We start from the raw sequence: 19335 nt of genomic DNA on the forward strand, positions 1-19335 counted from the left end.
AAACCTAGTTCGGTGAGATTTTAAAAACTTGCTTAGCAAGACTTAAATAAATCGCCTCGGGGAGGGCTATTCTAGGATTCACCCTTTTCTTGAAATGTGGCTGAATAAAAGACTTGTAAGAGTGACCTTGTAATTTTAATAGCTACTCAATAAAAGTTTTCATTATGATTTATTTTTAAGAAAAGTATTACTAGTAAGTAGACCTGAAAATTCAAAAATAGTGAACAGTAGACTCTAATAACTGTAGCCACTTTTTTCGCTAACCAAATGAGTCAGTGACTGAGGTCGTTTTTCTTGTATACCCATTTATTGCTTAAATCAAATTTTTTTTAAAAAAAGTGATATCTGAAATAATCTACAGCTATAAAAAGTTAATTCAACTATAAAAATAATATAAATGTGATATGTGACAAAATTTAGAACATACTGAATTTAATTAAGCATACTGCAATATTTGGGGAGACAAAATGCATTAAATGTAGGTGTGCTCAACCTGTGGCCCACGAGCCATATTGGGCACGTTGGAGCTTCTAAATGCAATGAAATCTACCTGATATGCAAGTGGTCCTTCACTCAAAGAATTTGCGCACCCCTAATTTAATATATACATAACACCTTCGAAGTATGTGAATTGTTTAAGAACTAGACTCTTTCCTCATTCGTGTACTTTTATTATTTCACGATTTTCACAAAATTAAAAAGTCACCAGTTCTCTATTTGGTTGAAGTCACGACTTTTTTTTTTTTGACTCGCCACATGGCGAGTGGTTATTTTTAGGCCTACTTATAAGTTGCAACAAATTTCCTGCTGAAATATTAAAATGTGTATTGTAGCAACTATTTCCTCTGTTAAATTCTAAGTAAACTTGTTTTGTTAGGTTAGATATTTTATTAGAAAATTACATTTATTAACTTATGTGTCCACCTCATTTATTACCAAAACAAATCATTGTACATGAAATTGAATAATTAATTAAAAGATAATCCATTGAAAAAATCAGTAAAAAAGATCAAAAATTAAATGAAAGTGAAAAAATCTCTTAAATAAAGAAAAACAGATTAACAAAAATTATTTGTCATATTGAGCAGTTGATAAATTCTCTAATATCTTATCCATTCATTAATATGTATATTTATAACTTTTTATTTGATAGGCTAAGGCATTTTAAAGTTGAAAGGTCTAAATATTATAATTTAAAAGATTTATTTATGTCTATAGCAGAATTTTGACTAATAATTTCTTTAATTGAAATTTGGTATGATATTATACTTATTTAGAATTTATGTAGGTATACTTCATCATGTACTACAAAGTGCATTTTTTTAAGCACATTATTTTTAAACACATGCAGATTTTTTCACAAAAATTGCTATGCTGCATCAAGATCTTTTTAATATGAGATCGTTTCATTCTGTCTGTGCTCTGCCTCCTAACTCTTCTCACTTACAATGAAGTATGTAGGGAATTTTTAGGATGGCCCACTTAGATAATGTTTAAATTTTAATTGAATGGATAAGCAATATTGTTCATTGCTTACATTCAACTCAAATTTTTACTCAATTTCTAACTTTTTTTTATGCATTTTTAATTTAAATTAACATAGATAAATAATTAACTTAGAAATTTTTTTTTGTAAAGTAATTTGGATTTTTTTAATTCTCATAATATTTCCTTTTATTTTCAATAATCTAATAATAGTAATATTATATTTTCATAGAAAATTCAAATACATTAGAAGAGTCTAATGTGAAGGATGATAATGAAAATGTAAGTTGGTTTTCCTAGTTTATTCATTTACTTTTTTAAATGTGTTGTTTTAGCAATTTCTAATAAGCTAAAATTGTTATTATGTTGGAACAATTGGTAGGTACATTGTATTTATATTGTAACAAAATACACAGAAACAAAATCTTTTATTATTATTTTTTTATTATAAATATAAATTTTGCCTTAGCATTAGTGAGTATTGATGGTACAGTAGGGAACCGATTATCCGGAACGATCGGGACCATCACTATTCCGGATAACTGATTTTTCCGGTTTTCTGAATCGCTACAAAAAGCCGTTTTTTTATTGTTAAACCCAACTAAAAAAAAATTTTTTTTAGGAAATAATCTTGAAAAGAAGAAAAAACGATGAAGTAATACACTAATGATTATTTCCAAAATGATGGTAAGGTGAACATCTTTCAAAAAAGAAAGAAAAATCCTAAAATCTTATAAGGAAAAAAAAATTTTGTTTAAAAAATGGCGGGAAAATTTATCGAATTTCGTTCCGGTTTTCTGGTTTTCCGGTTTTCTGATTTCTGGATAACGGGTTCTGTACTGTATAATGAAACTGGTGAAGCAACCAAAAATGGTCTACTTAGGAGAAAGACATGCTAAAAGAGAAATTTAATGCTCTAAACTGTTTTAATTAAATTAATGTTATGTGGCATAATATAATCCAGAAAGTAAGGCCAGATATTTATTTTCAATGGGAAACAACTGTTTTAACATGCATGCTCTCTGCAAAAGCCATTTTCTGACCTCTTTCAGATATTCTGAAAATAAAGAAGCATTTTCGCGATTTTTTTCTTTAAAGGTAGGAAAAACATATGATCTTTGAACGTTCCAGATAATTGGGCAGTCCAGTAAATTGGCATTCAGATAATCGGCAAAGAACGTGAGATTCTTTTCAAAGTCAACGAGGGGGAAAATATGCAATTTTTCAACCCCTATTCAGGTATTCTGAAAATAAAGAAGCATTTTCATGATTTTTTTAAGGTGTGAAAAACACATGATCCAAGGACTATACATATCATTGGAAATATCCAGTAAATTGACGTTCAGATAATTGACACTCTACTGAAGTTATTTTTTGTATCACATTACTAGCTTCACTGTTTTTAAGTAGGGCATTACACTGTATATTATAAAAAAAGAAGTGAACACAGTAGCTTTGTTATTTGCATTGTATTTCTTGTAGATAGCAATTTATCTTTAGTAAATTTCTTTTCAAAACCAAATGTGTACTTTATAGGTTGATGATACCGAAACTACTAATAAATTTAAATCGTCGGATGAGTATATATATGATGACAACTACAAAATGTATTACTGTGTATCTACTGGATATTATTATGATAGGGTAAGTGAAGAATATTATTTGGATTAAAATTTTAAAATATAACCCTTATACTTTATTTAAAATCTAATGTTTAGAGACTTTTTCACACTAACAGTTTTTTTTACACTGTTTTATTTGTGATTTTCAAATGGTCAAATTGAATTTTTTTTGTCTAGATACAGGCTTTTTTTTAAAAAAATTATATTATCTGTATGTTAAATTGTTTCATTATTTACCCAAATTAATTAAACGTATATTTGTGGGCATGAATGTTTGTAAACCAGTTTCATTTGAATATTCACGATGACTATTATTGTCTTGTTTTCGTTTGTAACTCTAAGCTCTAAGACTGATTAGTTTTCTTTATTTAAGAATTATAATGCTAAAAAAATAAAAACTCTATTGCATTAATATTATTACATTAATATCATTATTAAATATTTTTCTTTAACATTTTTATTATTCGTTTTATACTATGCTTGATGCTTAGGTGTTCATTAATTCAATATCTGTATGCCTTTTCTGCATCAAATTATTTGATTAAATATTATTAAAATGGCACAGAGAATTATAACATTTATCAGAAATATGTATCTAAATTTTACTCTCTTATGTGTAACAATTTTTAGATATAAATGGAAACTAATCACGCATGCATTCTGGTAGTTAATGCAAAACTCAGAGAGACATCACACCCATGCATCATTCATTGCATTACTTTTTATTTTATTCCATAACCATTGTTGAACTGACGACCCAATTTTAGGTTTACGACTACTAATGTTCAACTCCGTAGCCTTGTAATTTTGAACACAATCCAAAAGACAAAAGAACTCCTGGATCAAGTATTGGGAGAAACTGTACCTTCGTGGAGGACTTTTTGATGGAACTAACCCCCATTAGCGTTACATGGAGAGGAAAACCTCTCACAGCTAGCCTGACGGCAAGGAGATTCTTAACCCATGATCCGTCTACTACTGAGGATATTTTATGTCAACCGGGGTGCGAACCGGATGCGGAATTCCTATCAACCACCTATCTCTGGGATTCAAACCTGGTTCACCTCATTGGAAAGCAAATGCTATATCCCCTGAGCCACCATGACTTTATTGCATTACTTTAACCCATTCAGGACAATGATCATGGGATTTTTTCTATGCTGCCTATGGTATTATATAGGAGGTGAGTTTATTCTAACTCTAGCGGCCCATGTTTACACAGAAGTAATCTCAATTTGGTATTCTCGTATAAGCAGGTATACTCTCAGAGAATAAATAAGGAGTGTCTTGCCTGGGGAAGTTCTTCTTTTTGTTGTACGGGAAGGTGTTAAAGCTTTTCTGTCCTTTTTTTTTTAGCATTTTTTGTAATGTTACCTTTATTTTGAAATTTTGAAATTGTTTATAATTTTCTATTTGTTCAGAAAGATTCAATTTTTTTAATTAGTCTCATGATCAATTTAAAAACAATCAAAATCATTTTAAGTGTTCTTTTTTTTAATCCAATGATTTAAGTAATTGTTTTTAAAGAAACCTACTGATTTAAAACCAGATTTTAATTGTTTTATTTCAATAATAGAAATCATTGACTTTCTCTTTTTTATTTTTCAGAACACGAGTTTATATTACGTTCCTCAAAATGGCGCTTATTATACTTATGATTATTCTGAAAATGCTTATGTCTTGTATGAGGGACACAAAAATGATACTGGCCTCAATAGAAGTGAAAAACAAAATCCTGTGTCCGAAGTTGGTGACAGTTATGTTGATGACAGAAATAAAGAAATTGAAAATGGAAGTACTAAAACCGAAGATTCTTGTGAATCTGTTGTTGATCAAGTAAATAATCTGAATATTAATGATATTGATTGTAGTAGCAACAGTGTTCTTCCTCAAATAGCTACAAATGTAAGATTGCTATAACTGATTTGTCTGCCTAATTGTTTTCTCTATTTTAATTTTGAAATATGAAGAAAATGCTTTTTACAGCATATGCTTACAGAAACTTGTGATGTGATTAAAGAGGAGAAAACTTATTTGGAATCTCAAAAAGAGGAAAGTAAGTTACAAATTTTGTATTGTCACTGTATTTTTAATTTTGAAATTAATGGTTCTTGAAAACAGTTCTTATTATGTACAGAGACTTTAGTAGTTAAATTGTTGTTCTGCTGTAATCATTAATAAAGTGTGTAAACATTAATGAAGTTTGTTTAAATAGATATCCTCTTTTAGTTATAAAGAAGTAATTAGAACGTATAACCTTTCCAAAATTAATTAATTCACAATTTTATTTGGACTTATGTTGAATTTAATTCTCATATTACGGTTTACTATATTAGTTTTTTAATTTGAAAAAAGACTTTATTATTATTATTTTAATTTTTGAATTATTGTTTTGGTTTAAAAAGCTATAGAATATTGACATTCTTACCAAGTTTGCCTACCCCCTATGACGAAAGAAATGAGCCTATGGACAAACATTACCTGCGAACCAATCTATATAGATAAGGAACCAGTGAGATATTGGCAAGCAAGAGGACTTATGGGGCGATAACTTTTGTTTTTGTCATGAACTTTTAATTATTATTGTTGCTGTTGATTTCGTTGTTTACATTTTTCATGTTCATATTCTTGTTAATGAAAAAAACATGTTTTTTTTTGCATTTATTATTTTTTTCATCGCTTCTTAAAACTTGAATTTTAATAACTTTTTAAATTTAAATATAGTTAAGATCTAATTTTATTTCGTTTTATCATTATTTTTATTCCAGCTTTCAATGAAGTTTCGAATGTTTGGGGAATGCCTGTGGGGTCCAAAGTGAGTATGCTATTCAAATTTATTGCTTTCTTTCATTTATTCTCTTTAAACAAGAAAGAAATATTTTGTGTTGCGTCTATTTTAATGTAGCTTTTTAGCTCGTAAAATGTAGCCTGTCCAGTAAGTCTAAAGGCAGTTTTTTGTTTCTCCTGCATTCGGTTCTAAAGCAAAAAGTCCTTGAAAGTTTTGAAATTTTTAATTGCATGCAAAATATTTTCGGAATTACTATATTGTCTGCTTTATGCTTGTTAAATAACTATGAAATAAATATATATGTAATAATTTTTTTTGTCTGTAATTAAATTTAATTAAACTTAAATTAGCATTAATAATAATTACATTATGTAATAATTGTAATTATTAATTAATTATCGAATTATATATGTATAAATAATAATAATTAGTATTAATAAATAATTAATTAGTATTAATAATAATTATTGATAAATTTAAATTAGTTAAATTTATTTTTTTATTTTAAATGAAAAAAATAAATTTAAACTAATTTAAAAACTGTATTTTTTAATATAGTGCAATTTAAGTTTTAAAAAAAAATCTCTTTATATCTATCTTTTTTTCTTTTTATCTTTTATTCATTACATAAGTGTACTTTTAAAGTTTTGCAATTTAGAACTTAATTAAATTATTTTGAAATTAATTTCAAACTTTTTATTAACTGAGCTGTAAAATACTTATCTTTTCATTAAATTTTATATTAATTTTTATCTAGCAAACAATTCATGATCTAGTTAGAGAAGTTGCTGAGCAAAATAGTGGAATATCAGATTACATTTATGATGAAAAATATCAGATGTATTATAGCACATCCACAGGCTATTATTATGATGCTGTAAGTTTATTCGTAAAATTGTTTTCTTATCTATCATTGTCCGTATTCTGTCTAATTTAATTGTTGGTGAAAGTTATAATTTAAAATATCTAGTATAGGAACAGGTTATAAGGAATTTTTCTATAAAGCTTATGGATGTTGAAGAGAAATTTCATCTTACTCTTGCAGTTGTTTGGCTGAGACATTTAAGTATCATAACATTACATTTAAGCAAAAAAATGCCTTAAATGAGCTTCAAAATGTCCATAGTTAAAAGCATTTATTAGAATACATTTTGATTCTGTATTGCTTAAAGAACTGTAAAATTTCAATAATTTTATATTTTTGTCTTCTAATTAGTTTAATTTCCTAAAATTAACGTTGAAATATCATTTTTAAAAGGATTTTTTCCATTGTGGGGTGAATTTTTTCTTTCGATAATAAGGAACTCTTTTTGGGTTTTGTCCAGGCTTGACATAGTTTTTGACAGTTTTACTGTCGATAACTCTTTGACCATGCCAAACTCCCTATGTTGAAATTATACATCAAAAATGTGATGAATTGCATTCATGTTCTCTTAAAATATTATTTTTAAGTCAAATATTTAAACAAAAAATTGAGCTAAGTTTTTTTGATTGACTTGAGATGTAAAAATACACAAAAAGTGTAATTGACCATAAGGTGTCCAATCTCAACAACTCCCCTGTCTAAACAATTGGGACCCTAATTTCCAATTTGCAAGTACCCCATATAGTGCCAAGAAAATAGGCATGTTTATTCAGAAAAAGTTTATTTTTGTATCTTATTTTGTAACTTTAAATATCCTCTGCAATTATTAATTAACATATTTAAGGTTAGGCTCTTGAATCATTAAGATTAATTGCTAGCATATAAAAATCAGATCATTAGATCAAAAGTTATTCAGTGTTTTCACTTTTTTTTCTCGCACTGTAATCTTTTAAAAAGTTTTATAATAGGATTATTCGATAAGCCTTTTTATGCTTAAGTATTAAAAACAGTCTTAACTTTTTTAGTGAAAGTCTTAAAATTTTTGTTTTTTATTCAGCAAAGTTTGTTTTACAAATGTTCTATGTAAAAAATTTATTTAGGAAAAAAATAATAATCTTTTGTATAAAAAATATTTAAATGGCTCTTTTAATATCTTTCAGATAAGAAAACTTTTGTATGATCCACAAAGTGGAATTTATTATAAATATGATGAAGATACATCTTCTTACGATTTCTATTATCAAGTAGATTTAAATACTATTGAAACTGCGAAAAAATCCAAGCAAGAAAATGTAAAAGTCAAAGCCAGACGAAGGTATTGGAGAAAGAAGTTTGTAAGTGTTTTAATTTTTTTTAAGCATTGTATAACAATCTGCAAAAATTTTCTTTTCTTGATTTTATTCTTTTTTATTGATAAAGATAAAAAAAATAATGATTTTATTTATTGTAATAAAAATATTATAAGTACTTATTGTAAAAAAAAATCTTTTCTTGATGAAAAATTGAATTCTATTATTTAATGCTTTATGTTTATGATTCAAATTTCATTAAAAAAATAATTATGTTAACGAAAAGTTAGTGGTTATATTTTGATATACATTCCTTATTTATTGTAAAAAAATATTATTTAAAAATTATTTTTACATTAAAAAAACATCTAAAGAATAGAACAAAGCGACATATTGCTTATAAAATAGGTTTTTATTAATAAATTAATGCTAAATGTACATGTATTTTGCCATTTGAATATGTCTTTTGGTTGTATTTCTTGTTTAAATCATAGAGAGCTAAATCTGAAATATGTGAGACCGTAGTGATCATATTTTATATTTTTTATAATGAGCTTGTTTCTTAAACGTGTGTGGATAAATTTTTTTATTGAGCTTCTCAGTTTTCTATTTGTTTTAATTTAAGATGTTTCCTTTTAACAGAATTACAATGATTTTTCTTTTTCACATTTTTCACCTTCTTTCATAAGTAACAATTTATAAAATGATTGTTAATTAGGAAAATAATATTCATTTAAAATTATGACAAAAAATAAAATCATGAATCTCTTCCCTGTTTTTTATATGTATTTCATAAGTGACAGTTTATGAAATAATTGTTGATTAATTTTTATCGCACTTTTTTAATAGTTGACACAATTTAATGCAAACACCTATCAGTCTAAAATAATAATAATAACAACTTAAGGATCTAAAAATTACAAAGTAGTGATTGACAATAAGTAATCACATTGGAAACAAAATAATATTGTACTATTAAAGACTTTGTAACTTACCCAATAATTAAATTCACTTTTTTATTAAAATAGTATTCCAGCATTTTTACTGTAGTCCATTTAAAAGATATTATTTTTTTAATATATCAAAAATACAAGTCTGCATGCAATTTGTTAATTCACCCATTTCTTGTTATATATCTATTTGAACTCTCTCAAACATTTAGTTTAAATAATATTTTTTTGTTCCTTTTTGTAACCAAAGCTTTTAATTTTCTGCACATAATTGTTAAATATAATTCTTAATTACGTTGCATTAATTACAATTACGTGGCACTGTTTGATGTTATTATACTTACTACTTCCAGTAAAAATGTAATTTGTTGAGGTAATAAGAATTTGCCGTGACACTAATTGTCTGTCTCACACAACAAGTATTTATGGCCACAGCTTAGTCATATTGAAATTATATGAGATCTTTAAATTCCTCTTTTATTCTTATTTTTAGTTGATTCACTAATCTTTGAGCATTTCTTTTAATAATTCTTACTTTATTTTATGCTCACATTTTCTTTATATTATTGTTATTCCAGAATGTTGATGAAGAGAAATGTTCTGATTCTACTAAATATTCTGTAAAAATTGATGAACAAGAAGGAAATTACAGCTCTCCAGAAGAAGGGGAACTCTTTTCTTCAGAATCTGATCAAGAATCTGATCACCATTCAGAAACACATCCATTTTTAGAGAGTAATGCAGATATATATTTAAGTATTAACATAACCTAACATTTTAAGTATATTAATGATTAAAATCATCACACTTTTCTTAACTTTCTGTGTCGGTACTTCTTAAGGAGAAAAAAATTATCTAGCGTTAAAAGAGTGATCTGATTCCCCCCTATTTGTAGAGTGATTCATAACACCCTGAAAAATGTTTTAGTTGTTATGTTTAGTCTGTCATAAAAGTTGATTAAACTGTCATATAATTAAAAATTCATAAATTTTTGATTTTTTAAAAAAAATTAACATCTTTATATCTGTGTAAAACATTCCCTGTGGAATTTTATCTAGTATTAAAAAAAATTTCAACATTCTTTTGTTACTGGTAAATTCTTTGTGATTCCTTATCTGTACAATTTTAAAATATTAATTGATTTTGAAGTTTTAAAAGCTTAGTGATTTGATAAATTGCAATTGAAAATTAGTGATTTGATAATTTAAATTTTGCGGATATTAATTTGCTTATAAAATTCTTTAAAATTTTTTTTATCATGTTTGCTGATTTTTTTTTTTTTTTTTTTGAATAAATAAAAATATTTTGTTTAATAATCTCTTCCAATAATTAATTTTATTCACTAATATTTAAATTTGATGAAATAAATTTCTTAACTCTTGAATTTATTTTCAAAAAAAACTTTTTTTTTTGATTTATTAAGCTTTGTATTTTTTATGCCTGTTGCTACTAAATAGTTTAAATTTTAAAAATATTTTTTTTTAGATTCATCAGATAATTATTCACCCTGTATTCGAGCAATTGTGAAGGAATCAACTAAGTTAAAAATTGGTACATTACTTCTTATAACTTGTTCAGGAGCAATTATTGGAAGAGATAAAACGAATGATGTTTATATTCCTGAAATTGGCGTTAGCAAAGTAAGCAATTATGTTTCTCAATGAGATACTTTTTTTATGCTTAAGAAAATTTTACAAAGCAATTAACAGTTTCCTTTATTTATGGGACAATAATAAATCTGTACAGTCAATCTGCAGCATGTTTTTATGTAAAAATCATGTTAGAGATGTGTATGTAATGAATTGTACAGTTTTTATTAATTTTCAAGAAGATAAATAAATATTTTTATCGATTTATTTTTAACCAATTTGATTTGAGAAGCTATTTATTGTTTTTGTGAAATTTGTAACTACTGTTATTTGTAAGTTTAATAAAATATTTAAGAAATAAAAAAAATGCTATTTAAATACTATCACTTTAATGAGTGCATTCAAAAAATGTTCAAGTAGTAACATTAAAATTTTGTAAATACTGCAGATTAGAAAACTTTATTTTAAATTTAATTTTGCTAAAAACTTTTTATCGTACTTCTTGAGTTTGTGTAAGTCTAGGAGCAGAAAACTTCCAGAACTGCAAGGGGTATTGCAGATTGCAACAGCAAATGCCGATTAATTTTTGTCTTTAATTTTAAAAAAATATATTGCTAAAAAAGTTATGAAGACTTCGTTTTAAAATGTCTCTGAACTTGTTTCTCATTAATGTTATATAGCTGAGTTGAGAGAACGCAGCAAAGAATAAAAAGTAAAGAAAAAATAAATTCTGTAATTTAATTACAGGCTTTTATTGTATAAGGATTTATTCTACTCCTATGTAAGTATCATTGAATAAAAATGAAATTTACTTTAAACAAAATAAATTTTTATGTTAAATTTTTAAATAAAATTTTGCTACTTATATGCCAGCTTAAGTTGTAGTTTTGTAATAATAATTTCCGTGTGGCTACATTTGGATTGCAGACGTATTTATAATGATAGTGCTGCAGATTCTGAGTTAGTAAAGAATGTAATTAAATTTAGTTGTTGAAAACAAACTTTTGAGCTATACAACTGGGGGAAAATTGGCAATTTTAATGAAAATTTTGATTTTTTTTTAATTATCTTTATATAAATGATTTTGATCTCCAATTTTTAGAAATGAAGTTATAGTTTTTTCGTATGCTGAGACAGACAAAGCTGAAACCAGAAGTAAACTCCCAGAGCAAAACTAAAATGCTTTTAGTTTTGTTTTGAGTATTTTAACCTTTATTTATTTGAATAAATTATATTTTTAAGACAAGTAAAATTTATTTCCAGAGACAAATTTTTGAATTATTAATTTGTTGTCGTTGTCAGAATTTGTTTACGTTTCAGAATTTTCTATTTTTTGAAAAATGTTGATTTTGAGAAAGTTTCTTTATTCTAACATTAATTGCAAAAAAGTTAATTATAGAATGCTTTGGAATTTTGTATGTTGATTTTGTATAATATTAGCAATGTTTTGAACAAAAAACTTAAGTCTAAATGTGAATTTGTTATTTTTATCAAGCTTTAAATATTTCGAATTTTTCTTTAAAAGTCAATATTAAATAAAATATTTAGTTCTGTTTCATTGTTTTTTGAAATTTTTTTTTAAGATTATAGTTTGGAACAAAAATTTTGTTGAAACCTGTCTGACACCTTAAAATTAATCAGGTTATTAATGATAAATATAATTTATTTTTGTTATTTTAGACTCATGCTGAAGTTTCATTTAATAATGAATTGTGGAAGTATGTTATCAAAGATCTTGGTAGTCAGAATGGAACATTTGTGAACGATTCTAGGCTGTCAGAGGTAAATTTTTGTTAGAATTATATAGCAAATTTATTTTTGTCAAAGTAGAAATATTTTACTATTTTTGTCTGTTTGAATATCCTGTAGTTATACTTTTCAAAATTAAAAAATCTAGATCCATTGTGTAATGTTTACTTCAAAATTGACATCATTTTAAGATATATTTTATACTGATTCATATCACTATAAAATATTTTAATGATGCAATTTTTATATTACAGTGTATATCTATCATGGTTATTTATATCAGTTACCTGTATATTTTAATAATGGGAAATACTTTTGTGAGTAACATAAATAGTTTGGTTTTGTATCAACTTGTCTTTTTTTTCTGTATGCCAGAAAAAAGAAGACAACACTAAATAAAGATGAAGTACAACACTAAAAAAATTGTTTGTGCTGTTGAAATTTCATGGTGAAAAAACCATCTTAAATTTACTTGTATTTACTTTGTGGAGAGAGATTTAAAAGGGGTAAATTAAATTTTATTATTTAGTCAAATGAGGTATTGTTTCCCATATATTTTTTTATGCTAAATAATATGACATCAAAATTAAGTTAATAAGACTGACAGATCAGAAGTTATATGGGATTTAGCTAGCTTGAAGTATAAAAAAATACAATTTTTGTTTATCATCTGAAATATCTATTTAAACACATGAAGTATTATTTTTCAAGTAGATTTTTATGTTGAATTGAATGAGATCAGTGCAGAGTAGGCAAAACTAATAGCTCAAAAATAATTAGTTTTCTATGCTGAATTGGTTTTATTGACAATAAATTTAAGTCAATGGAACCAATTGATCAGAAGTTATATGGGCAGTAGCTAGCATGAAATATAAACGAGTACAATTTTTAATTATAGTTATAAAGTTTTTAAGTGTAAATAGTACAATATTGTACTTATCTTTACCTCTAAAATTGCTATATAGATAAGTGAGGTATACAATTCCATGAGGTTTTTTTTCCACATTGAATCGAATGAAATCACAATCATTTTGATGGGGCTCAGAGTTTAGAAGTTATGAAAGATTCAATCAATAAAAATATAATTTTTTGCTTATACCTTTTTCTTCACATAAAACCCACCTACTTATGCCATTAATTCTGTCCACTTATTGCTGGATTTATTGAAATGAGCATAAAGTAATTCAGGAGAAACAACTCTCTTGTTTAATGGCAATATAAGACTCTTGAAAATCTATAAGTACAAAAATTGTGCTTTTTATACTTGAAACCTTTATAACTCTTAAAAATTTAAAACTATTAATTTTATTGATTTGGTTTTGATGTCATACACTTTAGCCTAAAAACATGGGATTCAATATTTTGCTTATTAATATAGCAATTCCAGAGGTTTAAAATCACTTTGCAACAATAAATGTGTAGTACTAAAATTTATTATTATCATAATATGTTTAGTTTAATTCATTTGTCATTGTCTATTTCATCTCAAAACATAATAATAATTGTTAACAACTGAACAATTATTGATATGCTTGTTTTTAACCCTACAAACATTGAGCACTTGGACAAAATTGTACTGAAATTTCCCTTCTACCTACTTTTTCTTCTTTGAATAACATGGGAAAAACCACTGCTTTTATGCAGTATACCCTGTTTTTTAAAATTTAGAAAAAGCCTTTACTAACTCTCAGAGGATTAAAGTATGTATTTATTTATATTTGAGTATATAACATTTCTAATTTTTTTTAAAAATTTTTATTATTCAGCCTAAAGAATTAAGTTCACCTTGTGTCCTAAGTCACAGGGATATCGTTTCGATCGGAGACTGTAAACTTATGTTTCACATACATGTTGGCCATGAAACCTGTGATGAATGTGAACCAGGTCTGGTGATGGCAGAAAAATCTTTAAAAGCAGGTAATCTTTACTGTATAATTATTTGTTAATCATCCCTTTAATGTATGAGCTTATCTATTTATCAGGCAAAGGCTTAACTAGATCAATAATTTAACTGTTACATAACAGGCTGTCTTTTTATACTCAAATGAACAGTATCAAAGGCAACATTGATTCTGTTAAGTTGGCAAGGTCCTCTATGTAAACCACAGTTGAAGCTGTCGGCTACCCTTTTTCATCAGTTTTGGTTATATATCTGCACAAGGTCAATTTTTGAAATGAGATATTTGCTTTGAAATATAAAACATGATTTATAATGTTTAAAATTTATTAGTGTCTTTCAATTTAGTTTTAAAAAGTCACAGGAGAATTTCAAACCTAAACTAAAAATATTTTCATAAGTTAGAGATCTTATTAATAATTTTTTTGGCATCTTTATTTTTCTATTAAAATAATAAAATTATTGAAAACATTTAAAGTAGCAAAGGTAATTTGAAACTAATATTGTTTATTTAAAAATAATTATTGTATTTTATTGAATAATTTTGAAAGCACAATATTGTTCTTTAGAGCATCAAAATTGAATTTGCTATTTTAAGACTGCTAAAATATCTAATCTTAATTTGCACATATTATGAACAAAACAAATGATAGCTTTTTTTTCGCACGAAAACATCCCAAGTTTACGGTAAAAACTTTGCTCTTCATCACATTTAAATAACAATTAAGTTTAATTCCAAAATATAATTGCTCTTATTTTTTTGTGGATTCCTAAATATCATTGTTCTTATTTTTCCTTGGATTTTTTTCCCAAGGTCCCTGGAACATGTTTTTTATTATTGAATTTTAATATTTTATGTATCATAAACTATTCAATATCTTGATCACTAGAATTGAGTTATGTGCAGTTTTAATTTAAGTAATGAACAAGTCTATAGAATGCGCTCAAGTTCAGTCAGGGATATATTAATGTACTATTTTGCTTTAATATAATTATTTAAATAAAAATATTACCATTTGTTGTCTTAGTGCACAATATGTTTTTAAATATGGAAGAAATTAATAATCTATTTAGCTAACATATGTTTGCAGCACTTAAATAAATTTTTTTACCTGTTGATTTTCCTGCCAAAATAGTTAGATAATTCAGTCTTGAAAAACAATTTTTATAAAAGCTTCGCATGAAGATGAAATTCTTGTTCGGTTTGTCGCATCATTCAACCGATGTAATAAATCTGGATGGAGTTAACTATAACTTAGATATGTGTTTTTCTCAATACTCTTAAGTAAGATGCCTCTCATCATTGTAGAATCAAGATGAAAATATTTGACATAATGATCATAGTTTTGAGGCTTTTATTATGTGACAGATACCCAACTTTAAGATTCCTTAATTTCTATGGATTTTAGTTTTAATTACAAAAAGCTCCCGATTGTCTTAGTTTTTAAATGCTTTATTTTGAGTAATTCTTTTTTTAAAATTCGCTCATCCAACTTTCATTATTTTTTCATTCAATGATCTAAGTAACCTTTGTGATATTTGTATTAATAGTTGCTAATCTTTAAGCTACATTTAATGTTTATAGAAAAAAAAATTAAAACTCAACTGTAATCATCTAAAATATTTAGGGGATTACATTTTTTGTTGCCAAACATTTTGGGAAAATAGCACTATCCAAAAGATGTTAGCATCACTCTTTACAAATTTATTGTTTGTTATAATAAATTTTTTTGAAAAACATTCATTTTTCACTCGTTATTTCTTTATTATTATAAAAAAAATTTTTTAATTTTGTTACTGATTTTTAAAATATTAAAATTTATTTTGAGACATAAATCGTTTCTGTGTTTGTTTGTTTTTTTAAATGTTATTCTAGTTAAAGTATATTTTTATTAAATTGTATATTTTTGTGTAGCATCTAAGTTTATATGATTGATGTTAAGGAAATTTATAGTTAGAACAACAATTATGCATAGAGGGTTATAGAAGAATACAAAATGAAAAACATGGAGTTAAATTATGTATTTTAATTTAGCTTAATTAAATATTTTGTAGAGAAATCTTCAGTCTACAAAACCAAAGAGGAAAAAGAAAAAGAGAGGAGGCAAGAAGTTCGAAGACTTAAGAAAAAATATGGCCTTCAAGTAAGAAACCTCTTAATTGTTACTTTTTTCTCTTTTTGCATCAGATTTAGTTTAATATACTGTTAGGCTTTAATAAGATTTTGGTTAGTTTATTACTCTGTTAGATTTGAGTATTCAATTTCATTTCAGTTTGATACAGTATAGCGGCTTGAGATTTCTGTACTATTAAACTCTCTATTCAGCTCAATTCCCATCCTAATTAAATATTTATTTTTCTCTAACTTCATAATTGTTTTGTATTTATGACTGATGGAGTTTAAAATGCCACAGTGCCCTAATTTGTTTTGAATTTGCAATACTAGGAGTTACTTAATTTCTTACTTAATTTTACTTAATTTCTTTAACATTTTTTTACTTTGCTAATGTTTCACTTTTATCATGGCTAGAATCATCTAGTTGACTAGAATCTTAATGTAACTATTAATGATATACACATAAAATGTTAGAAAAGGATTATAATTTTCTTAGAATTTACATTTGTCCTTGTATTTATATAAATTATTATTTTTATTACATATAAATTTTATATTTTTTTTATATTAGAGTATGGGATATGAGGAAGTGAAAAACTCTACAATATCTGGTTATGAAGACAAAGCAGAGGTTCGACGTAAAACAGTTGGATGTGAAAATCCTTATGAAAAAACAGAAGCATCATCTTTAGAAAGGTATATAAAATTATTTTGTGACTTCCTTATATTATTAACATATTTACCACTTAAATAAAAGGCTCCTAGAATTTTTTATCATTTTCCTTTTAATTAAATAAAATTAACTATTTAATGGCCATTTAGCATTTAAGAGAAGAGAAATTGCCTTATATGTTCGATGGCAATTACATAATCAACTTTATTCAGTTCATTTTCAATTCATCATTTCTAGTTGTTTCATAAATTTGTTTAAAATGTTTGTTGTTCTGAAAACTGAAGGAATTTTATTTTTGCCACTATTGTTTTGAAAAGAAATGTGTTTCGATTTTTTTTCCATGAATTTTTATGCCTTTAGTGTGTCAAAATCTCAAATTCTTTTTTCCTTTGAGAAAAAGAGTTTATACTGAACATATTATTGTTTCTAATAAGTTGGTGTCACTCCCTTTACTATTTAATTTTTGTAACATTTTCCTTGGAATATATACTTCTTAACACATTTTTGTTGAAATATATACTTTTTAATTTCATTATAAATTAACAGATACATATATTCCAAATCAGAATCTGTTGGTAGCTGTGATCTTTTTTTGTAAATTAAAATACAGTATTCCTAGGAATTTTTCCTATTAATACTAATAATAAAAAAATATGACTCTTATTAAAAGGAAAATACATGTAATAAACTTATTTATCTAATTTTGATAAAATTTGCTTTACTGTAGCTACATCTAAATCAGCTTATGCATTGTTGGTAGTTTATACATGGTATTCCATAATCATTTCACTTCTTTTAATGTATATATAAATATAAATACAGCGTGTCCCAGAATGCCACATACAAACTTGGAGGGGAGGTAGAGAACATTGTTAGGAGCCATAATAACATAGGAAAGCATGTGCAGAAAATTGACAGGTGGTACTTTATGTGAGCTCTCAAGGTCGAAAACATGTAACTTCCTCATTGCTGACAACTGCTTGCACTCAACATGAATAGTTTTACAAGCGTCAAGCTGATCGACATCTACTTCATCTATGCTGCTGTTCGATTGTATTGGGAAAGATATCCAATAAAGCACCAACCAAATCATCAAATGTTGTCTAGGATGCATCAGATGGATCCTTTGAAGCCAGAATTATAGGTACTGGGCGGTTTCAAATAACATGAACACCCATATTGAAAGAGAGTCTGTTGCATGCTATGCATCAAAAATACTGCAACCAGTGTATGGGGGCTTGCCATTGGTACTGTAGCATCTCTATTAACTGTATAATCTCAATTAATCATCACACACTGTAGGGTGAAGCCTTACATCCCTTTCATGTTCAGTTTTACAACGGAATGATCACTCAAAGTTTGCTCAGTGGTTTCTACACCAAAGAGTGGCAGATATGCAATTTTCCAGTTCTGTTTTGTTCAATGATGAAGCAACCTTTTTACGTGAAGGGGTGTTCAATACACACAACATACATATGTGGGCCTTAAACAACCCACACGAAACCAGACTATGAGCCGCACAACGCTTCACTGTGAATGTGTGGAGGACAATTTAATTGGGCCATACATCTTACAACTTCGACTGCACACTTATCTCTTCTTTCATCAGGATGTGCTTTCTGAAATGCTTAATGATGTCAGCGCACATGTTTGGTGCAGGTTGTGGTTTCAACAGGATGGTACGTCATCTTATTAGGGAAGGTATATATAAGACCATTTGGACAGGACATTTGAAAACAGTTGGATTAGGAATGGTTGCTTGGGTTTCTACATCGCTTGATTTATCTCCTCTCGATTTGTTTCACTGGTGTACCATGCCGAGCATTGTGTACAACATGGTCGTATATTCTGAAAAACACTTTGTAGCATGAATCTCTATTGCTGGTGTTACGATCAGTGAAACGCCAGGTATCTTCGACAATATTCCAAGCTAATAGGAGCAATTTTGAACACCTCCTGTAATACTTGTAAGTGATACATTGTACTCTTTGATGTGTAATAAAGTGTATTCACTGCATTCTGTGTTGTCTAAGTGTCTCATTATTACGTGAGGGTGACGTTTCTTACCAGGCTTTCCAATGTAACTATAACTCTTCACGATGTTCTCTACCTCTCCTCTAAGTTTGTACACGGCATTCTGGGACACGGCATGCTTATCGAGGAACAATGATTAAAGAATATCGTATCCTCGTATATACCACCATTAAGGCATGAGTTATTTTTAATGAATAATAATTAATTGAAGCTTATTTCGATTGAATTTCATCAAAAGTACTTATTTAACTAATAAGTACTTTTGATGTATTTTCAAT

The 19335-nt window shown here is 26.6% G+C and overlaps 1 protein-coding gene across 6 annotated transcripts in view; it reads left to right on the forward strand.

Annotated features, from left to right (window-relative positions):
- The window catches only part of LOC107436762 (angiogenic factor with G patch and FHA domains 1), a 45303-nt gene that overhangs the window by 1042 nt on the left and 24926 nt on the right, over positions 1–19335 (forward strand). For 3 of the 6 annotated variants that reach the window (XM_016048566.4, XM_016048568.4, XM_071183138.2), the window contains exons 2-14: positions 1718–1767; positions 3022–3129; positions 4716–5012; positions 5094–5163; positions 5876–5922; positions 6653–6772; positions 7921–8094; positions 9578–9734; positions 10485–10639; positions 12269–12370; positions 14104–14254; positions 16290–16378; positions 16922–17046. In XM_016048566.4, coding sequence (XP_015904052.3) covers positions 1718–1767; positions 3022–3129; positions 4716–5012; positions 5094–5163; positions 5876–5922; positions 6653–6772; positions 7921–8094; positions 9578–9734; positions 10485–10639; positions 12269–12370; positions 14104–14254; positions 16290–16378; positions 16922–17046 — 1645 coding nt within the window. Of the gene's footprint in view, positions 1–1717; positions 1768–3021; positions 3130–4715; positions 5013–5077; positions 5164–5875; positions 5923–6652; positions 6773–7920; positions 8095–9577; positions 9735–10484; positions 10640–12268; positions 12371–14103; positions 14255–16289; positions 16379–16921; positions 17047–19335 lie in introns of all 6 variants that reach the window. The other 3 variants (XM_043047570.3, XM_043047572.3, XM_043047571.3) reach the window with 1 other exon arrangement.

Source organism: Parasteatoda tepidariorum, chromosome 7, assembly GCF_982258835.1.
Source record: "Parasteatoda tepidariorum strain Cologne lab strain chromosome 7, Ptep-v5.0, whole genome shotgun sequence".
Lineage (NCBI taxonomy): Eukaryota > Metazoa > Arthropoda > Arachnida > Araneae > Theridiidae > Parasteatoda > Parasteatoda tepidariorum.